This window comes from Neoarius graeffei, chromosome 2 (assembly GCF_027579695.1).
Source record: "Neoarius graeffei isolate fNeoGra1 chromosome 2, fNeoGra1.pri, whole genome shotgun sequence".
Classification (NCBI taxonomy): domain Eukaryota; kingdom Metazoa; phylum Chordata; class Actinopteri; order Siluriformes; family Ariidae; genus Neoarius; species Neoarius graeffei.
In genome coordinates, this window is record NC_083570.1 from 94685050 (window position 1) to 94703966 (window position 18917).

Sequence of the window (18917 nt, forward strand, 5' to 3'; positions counted from 1 at the left end):
ATTGGAAAAATTGTCAGCAGTAAGCCCAGCTGAACTTTAATTCTCCAAACTATTTTCTCCCTGATAATGGATTTTCTAATGAACCACCAAACATGCAGCTCTCTTGTTAACTGAAAGCACATCATTTGTAAACAGCCACTGTTTCTCGAAGCAGGGTTTTTTTTTTTATTCTTTTTATGTTTTGTCCATTTTCTCCCTCATTCTCAGTTCTCATCCCAATCTCTATAATGAGAAATGGGTGATTCATAGCAGTCCTTTTATTTGCAGCCTTTGCCCATTTCATTTTGTGTCTAAAAGTAGAAATCAGCCTACCTTTCACCAATAAAGGCCCATCTCTCTCATCGCTGCCGGCTGGGGCTGTGCTGTCCTGCTGGTTTTAGCATTGAAGTGGCAGGGGTTATAAAAGGCCCTATAAATTAGGACCGAGACTTCAGCAATGACAGCCTCTTCCTAGAAGCCTTCAGCAGCACACTTATTGTCCCCTGTGGGTATCCATCTTATAAGTTACTCACCTGTCACATGGCAGGTGTGATCAGCTGGACAGCTATGATCGATCACACTTCAGTCCTGCGTCACTGAGGATATAGTGGGACTTAAGAGACACCAGGGTGTGGTGTGCGATTTTTCCAAAGGTTTTTTTTTTTTTGTCCTGTCTTCAAAGAGTGCTGATTCGTGAACTGAAAAGGCTGGACAACATCAGCCAATCGCCTTTCAACTCTCACCTCACCAGCAGCCTGCAGGGTCTGTCCACTATCCACGCCTACAGCAGGGGGCCGGACTTCCTTCAGAGGTGAGTCTGCCATTCCTTGGACATCTGTGGTGAAGCTCTGTTTAGACATCCTTTTTATTAAAACTGGACATTTTCCACATTTTAACCTTGGTTAACATTAAAGGTATAATATATTTAAGAGTTATTACGCCATTTTGATGGCACGCATCTAGTCAGCAGGAAAACACTGGGAGTGACATCATTGGAGTGAAATATTGGGATTATTATACATACAGGACACTTTTTCGATGGAATAAAAACATTTGTTCTGTTCCCTTCTAGCGAGTTTCATTCATTTGGTTTGATAGCATGCAATATTGTTAGCATATCGCTTATCCTACGTGGATTACACCGCTCTACCCAATGAGAATGAGCGTTGAATATGGTTTACGATATTGCACGGTTGTCAAGACAACATGAGGTCACACGCCGGAGATGTAAAACTTCTGCGCTAGCGAGCGACTGTGACAATTTCTAAACAAACATGGCCGCCAGGTTTGCTTCGTTAAAAATGAAAGATTTTGAGAGAATTTTGAAAGAGAAAGATGTGTTGGACACCCAAAAGGAACGTGTATGTATGTATGTATAATAATAATAATATTGGCTGGCTTTTTTTGTGGCTACTGCCTCATAGAAGCGAAGTGAGGCAGTAGCCACTATGTCATCATGTTGCAAGAATGAGTGTAACAATAGCGAAACTTCATAACCAATCAGCACTTATCCTGATCAAGTTTGATTACCCGTTCTACTTCTTGATAAACTTCGGAACCAATCAGAACCAGAAACGAAATAAGAGAAACCTCGTTATAACTTCGTAGTATTGGAAAATGATCAGCAGATAAAAAGATAAACGAAATTCACCTCGTGGTTCGCCAAGGCTACTGATTCGATATCAAGTAAGTGGTGTTTATTTTAAGAAAATTTACCTTTTGATTATCACAGCTTTTGTTTGGTCCTTCTGAAAGGTCAAATGAAAGGTTTTGTAAGGTTTTTTTTTTTTAGCTTTTTGGCAGATATTTTGAGAAGCCGATATCAAACTTCTGCTATTCGCTTTAATTTCTTAATTTTATTTTAGTCTTTTACGCTACACTTCATTCATCTCATTATCTCATCTCATCATCTGTAGCCGCTTTATCCTGTTCTACAGGGTCGCAGGCAAGCTGGAGCCTATCCCAGCTGACTACGGGCGAAAGGCGGGGTACACCCTGGACAAGTCTCCAGGTCATCACAGGGCTGACACATAGACACAGACAACCATTCACACTCACATTCACACCTACGCTCAATTTAGAGTCACCAGTTAACCTAACCTGCATGTCTTTGGACTGTGGGGGAAACCGGAGCACCCGGAGGAAACCCACGCGAACACGGGGAGAACATGCAAACTCCGCACAGAAAGGCCCTCGCCGGCCACGGGGCTCGAACCCGGACCTTCTTGCTGTGAGGCGACAGCGCTAACCACTACACCACCGCGCCGCCCTACGCTACACTTGTGAAACAAAATGTGCTCATTAGTACTAAATAATGCTTCAAAGACAATTCATGAACAAGTGTTTTCTTACCATTTTGAAAATAGATCTAGTTCACAGTACTGCATTTTGAACAAAACACAGTAAACAAAATACCCCAAGCCCTGATGCTGCTCACGGCTTGGTGATGCTTGCAAGAGATGAGGCGAGTATAATTGATAACATGTATATATGCTATATTTACTGTATGGGTATGGGATCAGAAAACACTTTTATTTATAAGCAGTAGCCACACGTACCCATAGGATCCCTATTTTTTGTGGTATATCAGATATATTCCATTCAGCTACTCATCTTCGATTCATTCGATTGTTTTTTGTGTTTGTTTTTCTTCTCTTCTGTTTTGTACTACTTTGATATGCTTGAAATAAAGCCTTCATTCAATATCATGCTAGCTGAATGGAATATATCTGATATACCACTCAACACCAGCCAGTATTATTTAAATACGTCACTCAGATCAGTGATGTATTTCATACGAAAAATGCAAGTTTTTCAACACGAGAAGATAAACTTCATATCTTCACGTCAGTGTGTGATTTTCTTTTTATTATATAGACACACTCAGAAACAGAAAGTACCCAAATTAATCAAAACAATTCGTCAATTTCCCCATGAGTATCATATAGAGATTTTTTTAACTTAGTTTTTATTTCAGTTTCATTCAAAATCATATATACAGAATCATATTCATCATAACTGCTGTTTTTCAAGTTTTTCAATACACATGGTAACAACTATAATACAACAAGGGAGACGGAGACTATAATCTCATTTCATCTCATGTCATTATCTCTAGCCGCTTTATCCTGTCCTACAGGGTCGCAGGCAAGCTGGAGCCTATCCCAGCTGACTACGGGCGAAAGGTGGGGTACACCCTGGACAAGTCGCCAGGTCATCACAGGGCTGACACATAGACACAGACAACCATTCACACTCACATTCACACCTACGGTCAATTTAGAGTCACCAGTTAACCTAACCTGCATGTCTTTGGACTCCAGAGGAAACCCACACGGACAACATACAAACTCTGCACAGAAAGGCCCTCATCGGCCACGGGGCTCGAACCCGGATCTTCTTGCTGTGAGGCGACAGCGCTAACCACTACACCACCGTGCCGCCCACGGAGACTATAATGACAAAGAAAAATATAAAACAAAATCGAATAAAACAAAATAAGATAAAAGAAATAGAATTTTTTTAAAAATCAGATTAATAATACAGATCGGATTCATATTGTATGGGATCCACACTATAACAGTATACCCATGGCAGGGCTCCACCTTCTAGCGAATATATCTTTTTGAAGTCTCAGGGAATGTTATTTGTTCCATTTGATATATTGAAGATCCGGGTTCGAGCCCCGTGGCCGACGAGGGCCTTTCTATGCAGAGTTTGCATGTTCTCCCCATGTCCGCGTGGGTTTCCATCGACATATTGTATGTTGGAGGGTCAGGCTTCAACCATCTTACTGTAATGCGTTTAATTGCTGTTGCTAGCAGTATCTGTAAAAGATATTTTTTGGCTCTTCCTTCGATGCCTCTTGCTAATAGACCTCGTAGAGCCACCATTGTAATATTTCCACCAAATACTTTATAAAGTGTTTCAAACACTTCCTCCCAGAACGTTTCCAGTTTCGGGCATAACCAAAGTATGTGGATCTGATTGCCAATGTGTGGGCCACAGTTTCTCCAGCATTTATTTGAGCGTGTAGTGCTAAATTTAGCCATAATTTCAGGTGTCCGAAAGAACCTCATGATGACCTTCCATTTAAATTCCCTCCATACATTCAAATTAGCTCGTATGAAAAATATGAGTGGTGTATTTCCCAGTAAAACACTCATGTCTATGTAATATATTATATTCTTTGGATAATATTGAAATAGTTGTAAATCAGTATGTTCAATTAGTATGTTTTTTGCTTTTAATGTTAAAGTTTCAAATGAGGGAACTGTAGATATGAAGAGAAGAAACAAATGTTATGAAGCACTTTGGCACTCTGTGTATTCGTCCAGATATCGAGACCTGTTGGACACTAACCAGGCTGCCTACTATCTGTTCAACTGTGCCCTGCGCTGGTTTGCGGTACGTTTAGACCTCATCAGCATTATACTCACCACCGTCGTGGCTCTGTTGATCGTTATCATGCACGGACGCATCTCTCCAGCGTACGCCGGTCTGGCCATCTCCTATGCCGTACAGGTGCTCAGCCCTCAAAGCTCACACACACATACACGTTTAAGTTCATGAAGGGTCATCACTATAACATTATTGTTTACTTTGTATTTAGAGCAGCCGTATATGTTAATTATTTAAGTCCTGTAATTAAAATCTTAATGTGGACACATTACTTGGTTTGCATTCTGAACATCGTATTGTTTTTTTGCCTTGTTTACCCAAAAGGCTAATGCTGTTTATATGTTTAGCATTGACATGTTTCTGACCCACTGTGACCTGTCTCTATTCCAGCTGACAGGTATGTTTCAGTTCACGGTGAGACTCATGTCTGAACTGGAGGCTCGATTTACATCAGTGGAGAGGATGGATCATTACATCAAGGTGAATGTGCAAACAGACAGGACCAGAATGTTTTATATTGGAATAGCGTTCAATATTGGAACAGCACAGCAATCAGACGCCATCGGGTCATTACACCCCAAGGACACACTGTGGGGAAACGTCCCTGCTGGCTTTAGGTGGACATCGACTTTCCACATTCTCACATAAGCAGAAGAATAATACATCTTATTAAATGCTATCTCTCATATTCTAGGTGTATTCAACTAAAATTTGATCCAGTGGCATCAAAGACCTCGCTTACAGATGTCTAGAAAAGCAACTAACGCAACAGCTGCTTTTTAATGATTAAGCAATAAGGCTGTAATCAAGACAATTCAAAGTGATTGTTTTGTTTTATGAACACTTTTGACGAGCGTCATTGGCACTGAACAGATAAGATACAGCCATTTTGAGTTTTTGACACAGGGAGAATAACAACCACATACCTTTCTGTCTATTCATTTTTTTAAATCGACTTTTTTTTTTTACACAACCCATGTCTAAAAATTCTGTCTGTCCATTTAAAAAGAATACCTGACCCCTTTTTCTGCTAATCTTGCTAACACACTGGCATTCTCATAGTCAAAACAGACTTTTTGTAGGTTTGAAGGCTACATGAGGGGTTTTTGAAATTCAAACACGAAATAATAATGGGTAAACCAAATACTGTTAGTCAGGGGCGCCGCTAGAAATCTTGGGCCCTATGAAAGATTACAATTTAGGGCCCCCCGGTAAAATTTTCAAGCTCAAGCAACTGAATTTGAAGTCTGTTTTTGGCTGGCACTTTTACTTTACTACGCGTGTGATCAGCTACCTAGCAAGTTTAGGTGATACAATTATTTGGTATATGAACATTTTAAATGCAGAACTGTCAGAATTAGACTGAATAGACTGTTGGCTTAAAATGAACATTCCATGATGTATATGGAAGATATATATATATATATATATATATATATATATATATATATATATATATATATATATATATATGGGCGGCACGGCGCTGTCGCCTCACAGCAAGAAGGTCCTGGGTTCGAGCCCCATGGCCGGCGAGGGCCTTTCTGTGCGGAGTTTGCATGTTCTCCCCGTGTCCGCGTGGGTTTCCTCCGGGTGCTCCGGTTTCCCCCACAGTCCAAAGACATGCAGGTTAGGTTAACTGGTGGCTCTAAATTGACGGTAGGTGTGAATGTGAATGGTTGTCTGTGTCTATGTGTCAGCCCTGTGATGACCTGGCGACTTGTCCAGGGTGTACCCCGCCTTTCGCCCGTAGTCAGCTGGGATAGGCTCCAGCTTGCCTGCGACCCTGTAGAACAGGATAAAGCGGCTAGAGATAATGAGATGAGATATATATATATATATATATATTTTTTTTTTTTCTTTTCTTTTATGAGCAACTATTATTAGGCCACTCAGTAGCCTATGGAGTTCATTCAATCCAAATGTTTGTGTTGAGAGAAATTGCATGCATCACTGTATCAGTATGGATTTATAACATTCTGTATGCACATTATGGATACTCCAGAGCCCTCCAGCAAACATCATCAATAATCAGGATTACAAAATGTATTCCTTTGTTTCCTCCATTTATTGACTTATTGTATGTGATCAAATGTATGCCTTGATGAATAACTACACTAGTTTTTTGATACAATCACATAGTGCACTGCAAGAAATCCACTAAGTGTTTTTGGTTTCTTTTAGGCATCACACATTTATTAGAAAACACAGCAAATGTTCAAGTTAAATACCTAGCAACAGTATCAATAAATCCACACATGAACAATAGCAATGATATCTATGACCACAGCTAATGTGCAAAATATTAAAGTTAAATACTTAACAATATCAACAAATCCACACATGAACAATGGCAAAACATCTAGACTTAATTATACAATAAAGACACCTATGAAAAAAGGTGATTTTTTTTTCACACACAGTGTGATATCTGCACTTCATAATTTATCACACCTGCTCCTGCTTAGCAACTTCTAGAATGCACACCTCTGTTGCGCCCAGAGAGAAACTGACAGCTGCTCTAAACTGCGCTAATCCCACGCCCAGAATCACACTGTACCATTAGTAAAAAGGGTGGAGGGGTGAAATGACAATATCATAAATAATTCAAGAAAAATGTTATAGCAAGTCATAACCATGTATAATTTGCATATTTTAACAGATGAAATGAAATATTTTATTTCAAAAACTTACACAAGGCAATAATATTAATATCCCTCACAGGGCCCCCCCGTCAGTGCCAGGCCCTTAGAATCGTCCTAACTTTCCCCTCCCTAGCGGCGCCCCTGCTGTTAGTACACAAATACTGTAAAGAATAGTATATAAGTACAACCCAATTCCAAAGAGTTGGGACACTGTGTAAAACATAAATAAAAACGCAATGCGATAATTTGCAAATCATGGAAGCCCTGTATATTTCATTGAAAATAGGGCAAAGACAACATATCAAATGTTGAAACTGAGAAATGTTATTGTTTTGTGAAAAATATACGGTCATAATAAATTTGATATCAGCACGCTTCAGAAAAGTTGGGACAGGGGCAACAAAAGGCGGAAAAAGTTGTGTAATGCTTTAAAAAAAAAACCTAATTTGGTTAATTGACATCAGGTCAGTAACATGATTGGGTATAAAAAGAGCATCCCACAGAGGCGGAGTCTCTCAGAAGTAAAGATGGGGAGGGGTTTACCGCTCTGTGAAAGACTGTGTGGGCAAACAGTGCAACAATTTAAGAATAACGTGCACATGACATGGGTAGCTTGTACATCTGGGAAGGCATCATTAATGCTGAACATGTTTCAGAGCAATATGCTGCCATCCAAACAAAATCTTTTTCAGGGAAGGCCTTCCTTCTTTCAGCAAGACAATGCCAAACCACTTTCTGCACACAGTGCATGGCTCCGTAGTAAAAGAGTGCAGGTGCGAAACTGGCCTGCCTGAAGTCCAAACCTGTCTCCCATTTAAAACATTTGGCGCATTATGAAGCGCAAAATACAACAAAGGAGACCTGAACTGTTGGGCAACTGAAATTGTATATCAGGCAAGAATGGGACAAGATTTCTCTTTCAAAACTACAGCAATTGGTCTCCTCAGTTCCCAAACGTTTACAGTGTGTTGTTAAAAGTAGAGGTGATGCAACACAGTGGTAAACATGCCCCTGACCCAACTTTTTTGAAACGTGTTGCTGGAATCAAATTCAAAATGAGCATATACTTTTCAAAAAACAATAAAATCTCAGTTTTGCCATTTCATATGTTGTCTTTGTACTATCGTCAATGAAATATAGAGTTTCCATGATTTGCAAATTATCGTATTGTTTTTACTTACAGTTTACCCAGCATCCCAACTTTTTTGGAATTGGGGTTGTATATGATTTGAAACACAATGCTAGTTAATTTAGTCAGTTGCAGACAAAGTATGGATACTGTATACCCCCACTATTTATGTTGCTATTGCACCATGCAGATGCGTAGCGTTCCTTTCTGAGGACGTGCACAAGCGATGCCCCAAACGACTGTAGGACACACATGGCAGCCATCTTTAGTATGCATAGCTAAAATCAAGTATAATCCAACCTTTAAATCAAATTTGTGGTCTTTGATTGTTTAGAACCTGGAGACGGAGGAACCTCAGCAGATCAGAGACGTCTCTGCCCCTGCATCCAGTTGGCCACAGAAGGGGAGCATCAGTTTCCAGGATGTGGAGCTGCGCTATCGGCCTGAGTTACCCCTAGTGCTGAAGAGTATCACTTTCAACGTTCTCCCAGAGGAGAAAGTGGGCATCGTCGGCCGGACTGGCTCAGGTGTGTATGCCTGAGGTTTGCGCATTGTATGCGGATTTGAGCTTATAGCCAATTCAGTGCTACACACCTCATCCGTTATCAGCTCATGTACAACTAAATTTCGTGGAATAATTGTTTATGTTCCTCATCAAAAAATTCCTGTCCACGGATTGGCCAAGAATGGGTCATGTGACCATAAAATAGTTCCACCACTGATTAAACAATGCATCTCATGATATCAAAAATAGAAAAAATAGATATGGTGGGAGTCTGTCATGGTATATCCTGGATATACCATGAACTGACGTCACGGTTTCAAGCTATACAGCCGACTCGAGTCACAGCTGTGAGTTAGACCTCTTTTTTTTCCAAATTTATTTCTAATTCTGGGGCGGCATGGTGGTGTAGTGGTTAGCGCTGTCGCCTCACAGCAAGAAGGTCCTGGGTTCGAGCCCCAGGGCCGGCGAGGGCCTTTCTGTGCGGAGTTTGCATGTTCTCCCCATGTCCGCGTGGGTTTCCTCCGGGTGCTCCGGTTTCCCCCACAGTCCAAAGACATGCAGGTTAGGTTAACTGGTGACTCTAAATTGACCGTAGGTGTGAGTGTGAATGGTTGTCTGTGTCTATGTGTCAGCCCTGTGATGACCTGGCGACTTGTCCAGGGTGTACCCTGCCTTTCGCCCGTAGTCAGCTGGGATAGGCTCCAGCTTGCCTGCGACCCTGTAGAAGGATAAAGCGGCTAGAGATAATGAGATGAGATGAGATTTCTAATTCTTTGTAGTTAACACTTTTAGTTTGGAATTTTTTGATGAGGGATATAAGTCAAATATACCATGTACTGAGAGGCTCCGGTAATTATGGATTCTCTTCAGTGACTGGTATAGTACTATTTTCTTATGGCTGTGCTTCTCAGTCACCTGAGAGAATCCATAATTTCAACCAGAGCCTCTTAGTGAGTGGCATATTTGATTACTGATCTCGGTACTGCATCAGATCTTAGTACTGTATGTTTTGATTAGCACTGATCAAGTAAAGTAAAGACTTTGCCCTCTGGTATCCTTATCTTCAGGTAAATCTTCACTTGGTGGAGCACTCTTCAGACTGGTGGAGCTCAGCGGGGGATCCATCATCATCGATGGTGTCAACATCGCTCACATAGGCCTGGACGTCTTGAGAAGCAAGCTGTCAGTCATCCCCCAAGAGCCTGTTCTCTTCCTTGGTACTGTCAGGTACTGTTTACATCACAGCCACAGCTCAGACAGACACGTGCCCAGGCCTGCGATCACAGACTGGTACAACATGTCCCTGGGTTTTTTTTTCTGTGCTCAGGTCAAACTTGGACCCGTGGGGCCAGTACACAGACGCGCAGGTCTGGGAAGCACTGGAGAAAACACACATCAAAGACATGGTGAGTCAGGAGAGCTCAGGTGCAGAGTTCAACACATTACATTCAGGTTTGTTTCCCAACGATGCTATAGCCATCTAAGGAACTGAGAGCAAACCTCCTAAAATAAAGACATCAGAGGAGGAAAACTTTAAAAGAGTTTAATCATTGGGTTGGAAGTGTTTCTCGACTTGGAATAATCATAAAATAATTTCAAATATTGCAAAGTCGTGATATGGCTGGTTTCTGTATTTCATATTCATATTTGTTTACAATTTCTGGCCCTGAAAATGAGCTCCGCTGCCAACCAGAACAGAGCCGCTCAAAAAAAAGCATAACTCAAGAAGTGCCTCTCAGTGTATGGTATATTTGATTTGCATAATTTCAACAAAGTGGGTGGAGTCAACTGAAAGGTGTATCAGTGTATTCACTGTTCTCTCTATTCCCCTCTCAGGCAACTGAGGGCTTTAAAAAATTATAAACAGCTCCTTTAATTGTAAGACATTTTGTGCAGTCCAGCAGCCAGATCTGATTGCTATTCTCAATGCACTTTGCTTTGAGCATTCTAACGATGCTGAAGAGTTACTGAATCCATACTTACTCTCCGAACTCTAATGAACGCAGGCGTTCAGAGCTTAAAGGAACGTAATTGGCCTTGCACTCGTTGGGTAAATTTGGTTGCTGGGGTTGAAAATCGGAAATCTCGACCACCATAAGAATCAATCCAAAACAGATGGGGAATTATTTGTCATTTTTGTTTATTGCAAGTTTACGAATTGAGTCTCGATAAATCCATACTTACTCCGGCGTATCGGGCCAATACACAATGTTTCCTTACTGCTACGCCCACAATATTGCCGACACGCCTGTAGAAGTTGCTGATATGCTAATAAAAAGACTTGTCAATTTTGAAAATGTGGTCTTTTGTTTAATTTTCTCTCGTTACCCGCACGCAGCAGTGACGGCACGCTGCCATACGAATGTTCTACATTCAGACATATTCCACTCCCCATCCACGTAAGCACCCAGTGCAGAGCTGCCTGAGTAGTTCCGTGTAGAGATTGTCACTGATCATACTAGTCTGGTTTACCTCCTTCCTTATGCTGTGTTTGTGACGCATTGAAACCATTGGCGTAACAGTCAGTAGGGGACGGTATGATGTGAGTTAGATCTGGATAGTCATGTATTGTAATTGAATAGCTGAAAATAATGCTGACTCTTGGTGAACAATCAACTGGTTGTTTTATTCTTATTCCATAAATATATCACTAATATAGTTTAATATTAATTATAATAAGTCTTCAATCAGGGCGGCACGGTGGTGTAGTGGTTAGCGCTGTCGCCTCACAGCAAGAAGGTCCTGGGTTCGAGCCCCGTGGCCGGCGAGGGCCTTTCTGTGCGGAGTTTGCATGTTCTCCCCGTGTCCGCGTGGGTTTCCTCCGGGTGCTCCGGTTTCCCCCACAGTCCAAAGACATGCAGGTTAGGTTAACTGGTGACTCTAAATTGACCGTAGGTGTGAATGTGAGTGTGAATGGTTGTCTGTGTCTATGTGTCAGCCCTGTGATGACCTGGCGACTTGTCCAGGGTGTACCCCGCCTTTCGCCCGTAGTCAGCTGGGATAGGCTCCAGCTTGCCTGCGACCCTGTAGAACAGGATAAAGCGGCTAGAGATAATGAGATGAGAAGTCTTCAATCACAGCAACTTTCGGCAAAAAAAAAAAAAAAAAAATCATTAATATTATCAAAAAAGAGTGACTTTCAGGGAGGCCTGCAAGTACCAGGAAATGCACTATGCATCTCCAAGCATGTAGAACCCATGAGCTTTCGGAGGCATAACTTTCCCGGCTGTTATGACTGGTGCCACTACACTGATATTTTGGGCTCATTAGAACCCTGTTATTCTTACATGATGCATAAAAGAGTCTACAAAAGAATAATTGGGCATGCGCTTTTTGGGTGGTTCAGTTCCTCTGTCCATTCTTCTACCTGGTGTCAATCAGGTCACATCAGCAAAATGATGAAGTTGGAAATCGTTGATATTACCAAATAAATAAGTATGAACAGGAAGTCTTTTGAAAGATCGCACCAATGCATTTTGAATACTTTGATTAAATGCAATGATTTCTGTAGTTTCTGGCCCACACTGATTAAATCTCCTGAAGGTTTAACAGATTGCTAATGTTGGGTCATCTTTGCTTTTGGCATCCTAATGAACCCAGTCATACTCAATCTATACTCACTCTCAGATGACTAATGAACGTGGGAGTTCAGAGCTCCCAAGACCAAAACTGATCACACCATTAGTCATGTGCGAGAACGTTTTCGTTCCTTCTTTCCCTGCTGATGTCGGTGGCGAGGTTTTGTTAGGTCACATAAGCAAAAAGTGTGCAGTCAGTGCGTGAGAATTTGCACTCAGTGCTGTTGAGAATAAACAATCAGCACGGGAGGAAAACATTTTTTTAAAGATCATTTAAATGAATAATATCTGGAAAATGCAAAGCTGGCTAATTAAATCTCCCAAATCTATATTGCTGATGTCCTTAAATCTGCACTTATTCTCAAATTGCTGATGATTTGGAAAGTTCAGGACTAACAAGGACATAATTTGCCATGCTCTGAGAACATTGTGATGATTCAGTTACTCTCTCCCTGTTAATTCATGTGTGTGTTAACAAAGGAGGGATATATCCGCTATTACTAACATTAATAATCCTAAAAATAGCATTAGTGCAAATTGCGACGCTTCTGCTTTAATTAAAAACACTGAGGAAATTAAAACGTTAGCAGAACTTCAATCATCTTTGCTTTTCGTCTCTAAATTAACCAGCAGCTTCTCTCAGATCACTGATGAACGTGGGAGTTTTGTACAAGGTTAGATTGCATAAACAAATTTCAGCTGTTTAGTGGAAATCGAGTTATTAATATCAGACGAAAATCATTCACAGAAAATTGTGTGACTGCATAAGTTGAATCTGCTGGTAAAGTAAGGAGTAAAATACTTCAGGACGTGCTGTTACAGCAAAGTAATGAACGTCATGTGGATTACTACTCTGAAGTTGATTATTTTGCAGTGACAGCATGTCCCCAAGTGTTTTATTTCTCTTATACCACAACAATTTATTGATGATACAAATTTTTAGTTTATTAAAAGAACAGCATTTCAAAATTTCTACCTGTTTATAGTTACTTTTAAGGTTGTGGAAGGTTTAGGAGACAAGTTAGTTCCTGTTGTCACTTACATTATAGCAGCTATCAACAGTCGTTCCCTCACCAGCCTCTCTCTCTCAGTTAATAAGACAAAAAAAGAGCTTGTTCTTATCTTCTATTGTTATCTTTTGTTAATTAGTATCTTAAATCATGTTAACCGGCGGCACGGTGGTGTAGTGGTTAGCGCTATCGCCTCACAGCAAGAAGGTTCTGGGTTCGAGCCCAGTGGCTGATGGGGGCCTTTCTATGCGGAGTTTGCATGTTCTCCCCGTGTCCGCGTGGGTTTCCTCCGGGTGCTCCGGTTTCCCCCACAGTCCAAAGACATGCAGGTTAGGCTAATTGGTGACTCTAAATTGACCGTAGGTGTGAATGTGAGTGTGAATGGTTGTCTGTCTATGTGTCAGCCCTGTGATGACCTGGCGACTTGTCCAGGGTGTATGGGCGAGAGGCCCATAGTCAGCTGGGATAGGCTCCAGCTTACCCACGACCCTGCACAGGATAAGCAGTTAAAGATAATGGATGGATGGATGTTAACCAGTGAGTGAGTAAAGGCCTCTGCATGCTCGTGCGACAAGGCTTTCGCAGATAGCTTTTCGCAGACAGTTGTAATTTATTGTTGAGCGGGGAGTATAGGCGTGCGTGATGTTATTCACCGCCACAATGCAAGGGGGCGCGAAGTCGCTAGGAGTAGTTGGTGGGTGTGGTTAGTGGAGTGTTTATCCTCCAGTTACTTATAATGACTAGAACTTTTTTTTTTTATAATGACTAGAACTGGAGTTGTATAGATGTACGTACTTCCTCAATCAACCGCTCTTCATGCTGCTCCATCTTCGCTCGTGTTTTTAAAAATGCCGGTCGTGAAAACAAACCAAACCGGGAAAGTAGGGAAGCGGAAGTGCGTGTCGAGTGGACCAATCAGAGCCCTCTTGTCTGCGACGCTGTCTGCGAGGCTTCTGCGGTGGTCACAATTTTTGGGAGGTGCACGCAGAGCGTCTGCGAAGGTGGGGGGGCTACGCAGACACTGTCTGCGACGCTATCTGCGAGGACTGGGTTGTCAGCATAAATTGGCCTTAACTAAACCAAGTAACCTAATTGATGCTGGTCCAAAGTTTGGATGGCAATTTTGGGCTGATGTTAGGTCAGTATTTTCAAAAATAACAACCAAGAAGCACAGTTCATAACAGCCCTGCCAGCGTTGACCCAACTTTGACCCAAATGAATGTCTGACATTAGGTCAATGTTGCCAAAGTGGCTGAAGGTCTGCCATCAAAGAGCAACGTTCAGACACAGGGAGAACATGCAAACTCCACACAGAAAGGCTCCCGTCGGCTGTGAGGTTCGAACCCAGAACCTTCTTGCTGTGAGGCAACAGGGATAACCACTGCACCACCATGCCAGTTATGAGAGCTGATTGTATATCTGGATCCATTGATGGGTTCTGGAAGTTTAAAGCTTTTAAGGGGTTAATGATTAGAAACAATAAGTGCTTTTGGACCGGAGGAACCTTTTCATAGTTCTTAGAACTGTTAGAGGAAGTTCCCCCTTTTTTGTGTGTCTGCAATGCAGGAACTGAGAACAATCAGTTTTTTAGAATGCTCTTTTGAGGGACTTTTTTAGCTCCTACTTAAGGGTAGAAACTCTCCCAGCATTGAGAAGAACCATGACTGACGTAAGTGTACAGTGATTGGTCCAGACGCAAGTGTATGACGATTGATCCAGACGCAAGTGTACACTTATTGGTCCAGACATACAGTAAGCGTATTGCGATTGGTCCACACGTAAGCGTACGGCGATTGGTCGAACACGAGCCAATGCAGCACGGATAACCACCATTTCTATAAATCCATGTAAAACATTAGCTGTGTAAACAGCTCTTAATATTAGTATAAAAAATTGGAAAAAAAAAAAAAACATGGACAAATGGACCAACAGTGAAGTTTAGGCTATATTGAACATGTATGCGATGGAGGAAATACAATGCGATTTTGACTTGTCTAAGCAAAATATAAAAATCTTTGCTAGCATTTCTTGCAAACGTCATGCTAGCAAGCAGGCTGACCTCACTTTAGTGTTCCTGCTAGTGTGTGAATGCAAACAGATAAAAGCCCTTGAAGGTATATAGTTCACTGGGAAATACCCAGTGGGTAGTTCCTCTCAATAATTCCCTGGAACTGTTTGGTCTGAAAGTGCCTATAAAAGTCCAAAAGACTTGACATTCAATGCAAACAGTGTGGCAGTCGTTAACAGGACTACACAATTTCAGTTCAAGTGCCAGGCAAGTGACAGTTCTTTCACTGGAAACTATTGGAAATGGCTCATCGAGTTGCCACTTTACCTTGTACCTCAAGCTATAGAGCTATCCAGCATGTCATGTTACCAAGAAACCAGAAACTGCAAACTCCTCTGTCCTGAAGACTTTCCCATGGTGGAAAATGTACAGACTGTTACAAAGCACCAGCACTGGAACCTCCTTCTTTCTATAAAGATTAAATGAACATATCCTTCAAGAAAACTCGACCAATTACTCATCTTTGTGAAATATCACTTCCCCCCCCACCGGCTCTGATTGTACAGAATGTCCTCCATACAAGTCCTTGTGTTGCTATAGAAACGATAGCATGTAGGAACAAGCTCATTAATATAGATCTGTGATTTGTGTGATCGATGCACGACTATCAGAGCTGCTGTTCTAGAAAATGAATCATCAGAAAATGAATCAACCACACAGATTTGAGAATTCGACAACAATGTGGGAAATTAAACGTAATGAATTTCATAGATTTTAGGCAATACGGATTAAATATCCTGAAGTGAGAGCCCTGAAAATTGGAGCATTTTTGCATTCTAACAAACCCAAATGACTGATGAATAATGAAAGATTAGGAAGATTCAAATGAACCCAGGTGACGAGAGGAAAATTGGTCGCGTACTCATCAAGCGAGGATGGTTTGACTGCTCTTTCACTGTTGCTGCAGGTGTCCTTCAGGATACTGCATATTACTATTCACAAATACATGGAGGAAAAAAAAAACTGTGACACTGTCAAATCTGTGGTTTAATTAAATGTGCTTAATTTAGGAAATGTTCGGGCTACATTAATTAAATCTTAGTCTGTTGGACAAGGATTGGATCGTCCTTGGGTTGTTTTTTTTTTTGATATTCTAATGTGTGGGGCGGCACGGTGGTGTAGTGGTTAGCGCTGTCGCCTCACAGCAAGAAGGTCCTGGGTTTGAGCCCCGGGGCCGGCGAGGGCCTTTCTGTGCGGAGTTTGCATGTTCTCCCCGTGTCCGCGTGGGTTTCCTCCGGGTGCTCCGGTTTCCCCCACAGTCCAAAGACATGCAGGTTAGGTTAACTGGTGACTCTAAATTGACCGTAGGTGTGAATGTGAGTGTGAATGGTTGTCTGTGTCTATGTGTCAGCCCTGTGATGACCTGGCGACTTGTCCAGGGTGTACCCCACCTTTCGCCCGTAGTCAGCTGGGATAGGCTCCAGCTTGCCTGCGACCCTGTAGAAGGATAAAGCGGCTAGAGATAATGAGATGAGATGAGATTCTAATGTGTTCAGGTTTGAATCTTGTAGTCCTGACTCTCAGACCACTGATGAATATGAGTCGTTGGTTTTTGTTTTCTGCTTTTTCACGCCATGTTCGGATTGCTTGCAGGTAAGCCGGTTACCTCACGGTTTTGACTCCGAGGTGACCGAGAACGGAGAGAACTTCTCAGTGGGGGAGCGGCAACTCCTGTGTGTCGCAAGAGCACTGCTCAGACACAGCAAGGTACCAAAACACACCTGCACACAACTGTTTATGCGAGCTCAGGCTCACTCTGACGGTCCCACGAGTGCATTTATGCAGGAAACGTAACCAACTATAGCTCCCTAAACACCTCCATCCACCCACGTGAACCACCGAGTCATTCCTAATAGAATATTTGCGATTCAAAACACATGCACTCGGCTGCTAGACAACAGGAAGTTAGATTGACAGGATATTATTACATTATGACTGTATACTGACTTAGACGGAATTGCACAGAGGGTTTTGGATGTGTGGGTTTTTTTTTTCTTTCCCCCAAGATTGGCCATCTGAAATTGTTACAGCGTGCTGTTTTGTGGCATTACCTATAGATTTATTTTCTGTCATCATGTACTGATGAGAGTTATAGGTTGTTTATGACTTGAACACACACACGCACACTGAGATTTAACACAAAACTCAACATACAAAATAGTGAAACATTGCCACCACATGGCTGAAAGTCAAGCAATACTGGGAATTCAGTTGTTCGAGACCGCTTGAAGAATGAGGGGAGAAAAGAGATGTGAAGGTCATAAACAACACAAATATGTCCTTTTTGACCTGGTGTAAATTGAGTTAAAGGGTCGAGTTAGCGTGTTACTATGAGGTGCAGTTTGTACTATTACTAGGCTAATAATAATCATAATAATACCGGGCAAAGGCATTACATGGAAAATTCTTTATAGCAGTGGATGAGGGCAGGGGTAAGAAAACTTGCGAATGGCTTAGTAAGAGTGGCATGAAGAAAGCTACAGAAGGCATATTGATTGCAGCGCAAGTGCAAGCAGTTAGAACGAGACCTGTAAGAAAAAGTCATTGACAAGGAACCTATTGATGGAGCATGCAGAATGTGTGTGGGAAAAGAAGAGACAGCGGTCCATATATTAGCAGAATGCAAAGTGATGGCACAAACCAAGTACAAGAAATGGAGACACGATAAGGTAGCGCACGTGTTACGTTGGGAATTATGTAAGAAATATGGTCTCCCATTCAATGAAAAGTGGTGTGAACATTAAAGGAGATACGCAGAACCTTTATTTTTAAATAAATTTCTGAGTGGATAGTACTGTATGTCCATCCTTGACTCTTGTATGCAGGGCTTTGAACCAGAATTTTTTTCCTATTGGTTCGTTCCGAACAGAAACGGAATTTTAACGTTTCCAGTTTTGGGTTCCACCATTAAATAGACGTTCCCGAACCGGTTAGAACAAAAAAATTTCGTTCCCGGAACGGTTAATTACGTTCCCTGTCAGCTGTTTAATAAATGGCTATAAAATTATGTCTCTGTCTCATCCAGCTTAAGCCAAATGTAGGCTAATTCTATTACAACCTTCATTAAATAAGACAAGAAATAATTCAAAACAATTATTTCAAATGTTGGCGATTTGGATTCTCAGTATGTCTTCCCATCTACACAAACAGAAAAAGTGCCAAAAATGAAAGATAATTCGATAATGAAAGATAAATGAAAGTGTGTTACCAAAGGCTAGTCAGGCCCTATGCATTGATAGGCTAACAGAGGTTAACGTCATTTAATGTTCGCGAGCCTCTCATTAACGTGGACAAATATATTGATATCGTGTTTGAAATTGACGTTTTTGAATAACGATAGACTGCAATATTTACCTCTTATTTAAAATGTGGAGATGTGATAGTAGTCCACCCTCCCGCTCTCCCCATTCAGTCAGCGAACGTCACACAGGAAGTGAACCCCAGCGGGTCATAGAAACTTGCGCAGGAGAAGAATGACTTATTTGTAGGCTACGGAAACTTTGAGGAACGAAATAAAAACCAGTATTAACCGGTTACCATTATTTTTAATAAGCGTTTCTGTTCCGGAACATAAAAAATAATAAAGTTTCTGGTTTCGTTTC

General features: G+C 41.6%; 1 protein-coding gene across 1 annotated transcript in view; it reads left to right on the forward strand.

The window, feature by feature from the left end:
* Positions 1-18917, forward strand: part of wu:fb13g09 (ATP-binding cassette sub-family C member 5) — a 100672-nt gene that overhangs the window by 69794 nt on the left and 11961 nt on the right. Inside the window, exons 21-27 of the mRNA XM_060915212.1 lie at positions 662-790; positions 4317-4503; positions 4771-4860; positions 8489-8681; positions 9727-9886; positions 9987-10065; positions 16909-17022. Coding sequence (XP_060771195.1) covers positions 662-790; positions 4317-4503; positions 4771-4860; positions 8489-8681; positions 9727-9886; positions 9987-10065; positions 16909-17022 — 952 coding nt within the window. The remainder of the gene's footprint in view (positions 1-661; positions 791-4316; positions 4504-4770; positions 4861-8488; positions 8682-9726; positions 9887-9986; positions 10066-16908; positions 17023-18917) is intronic.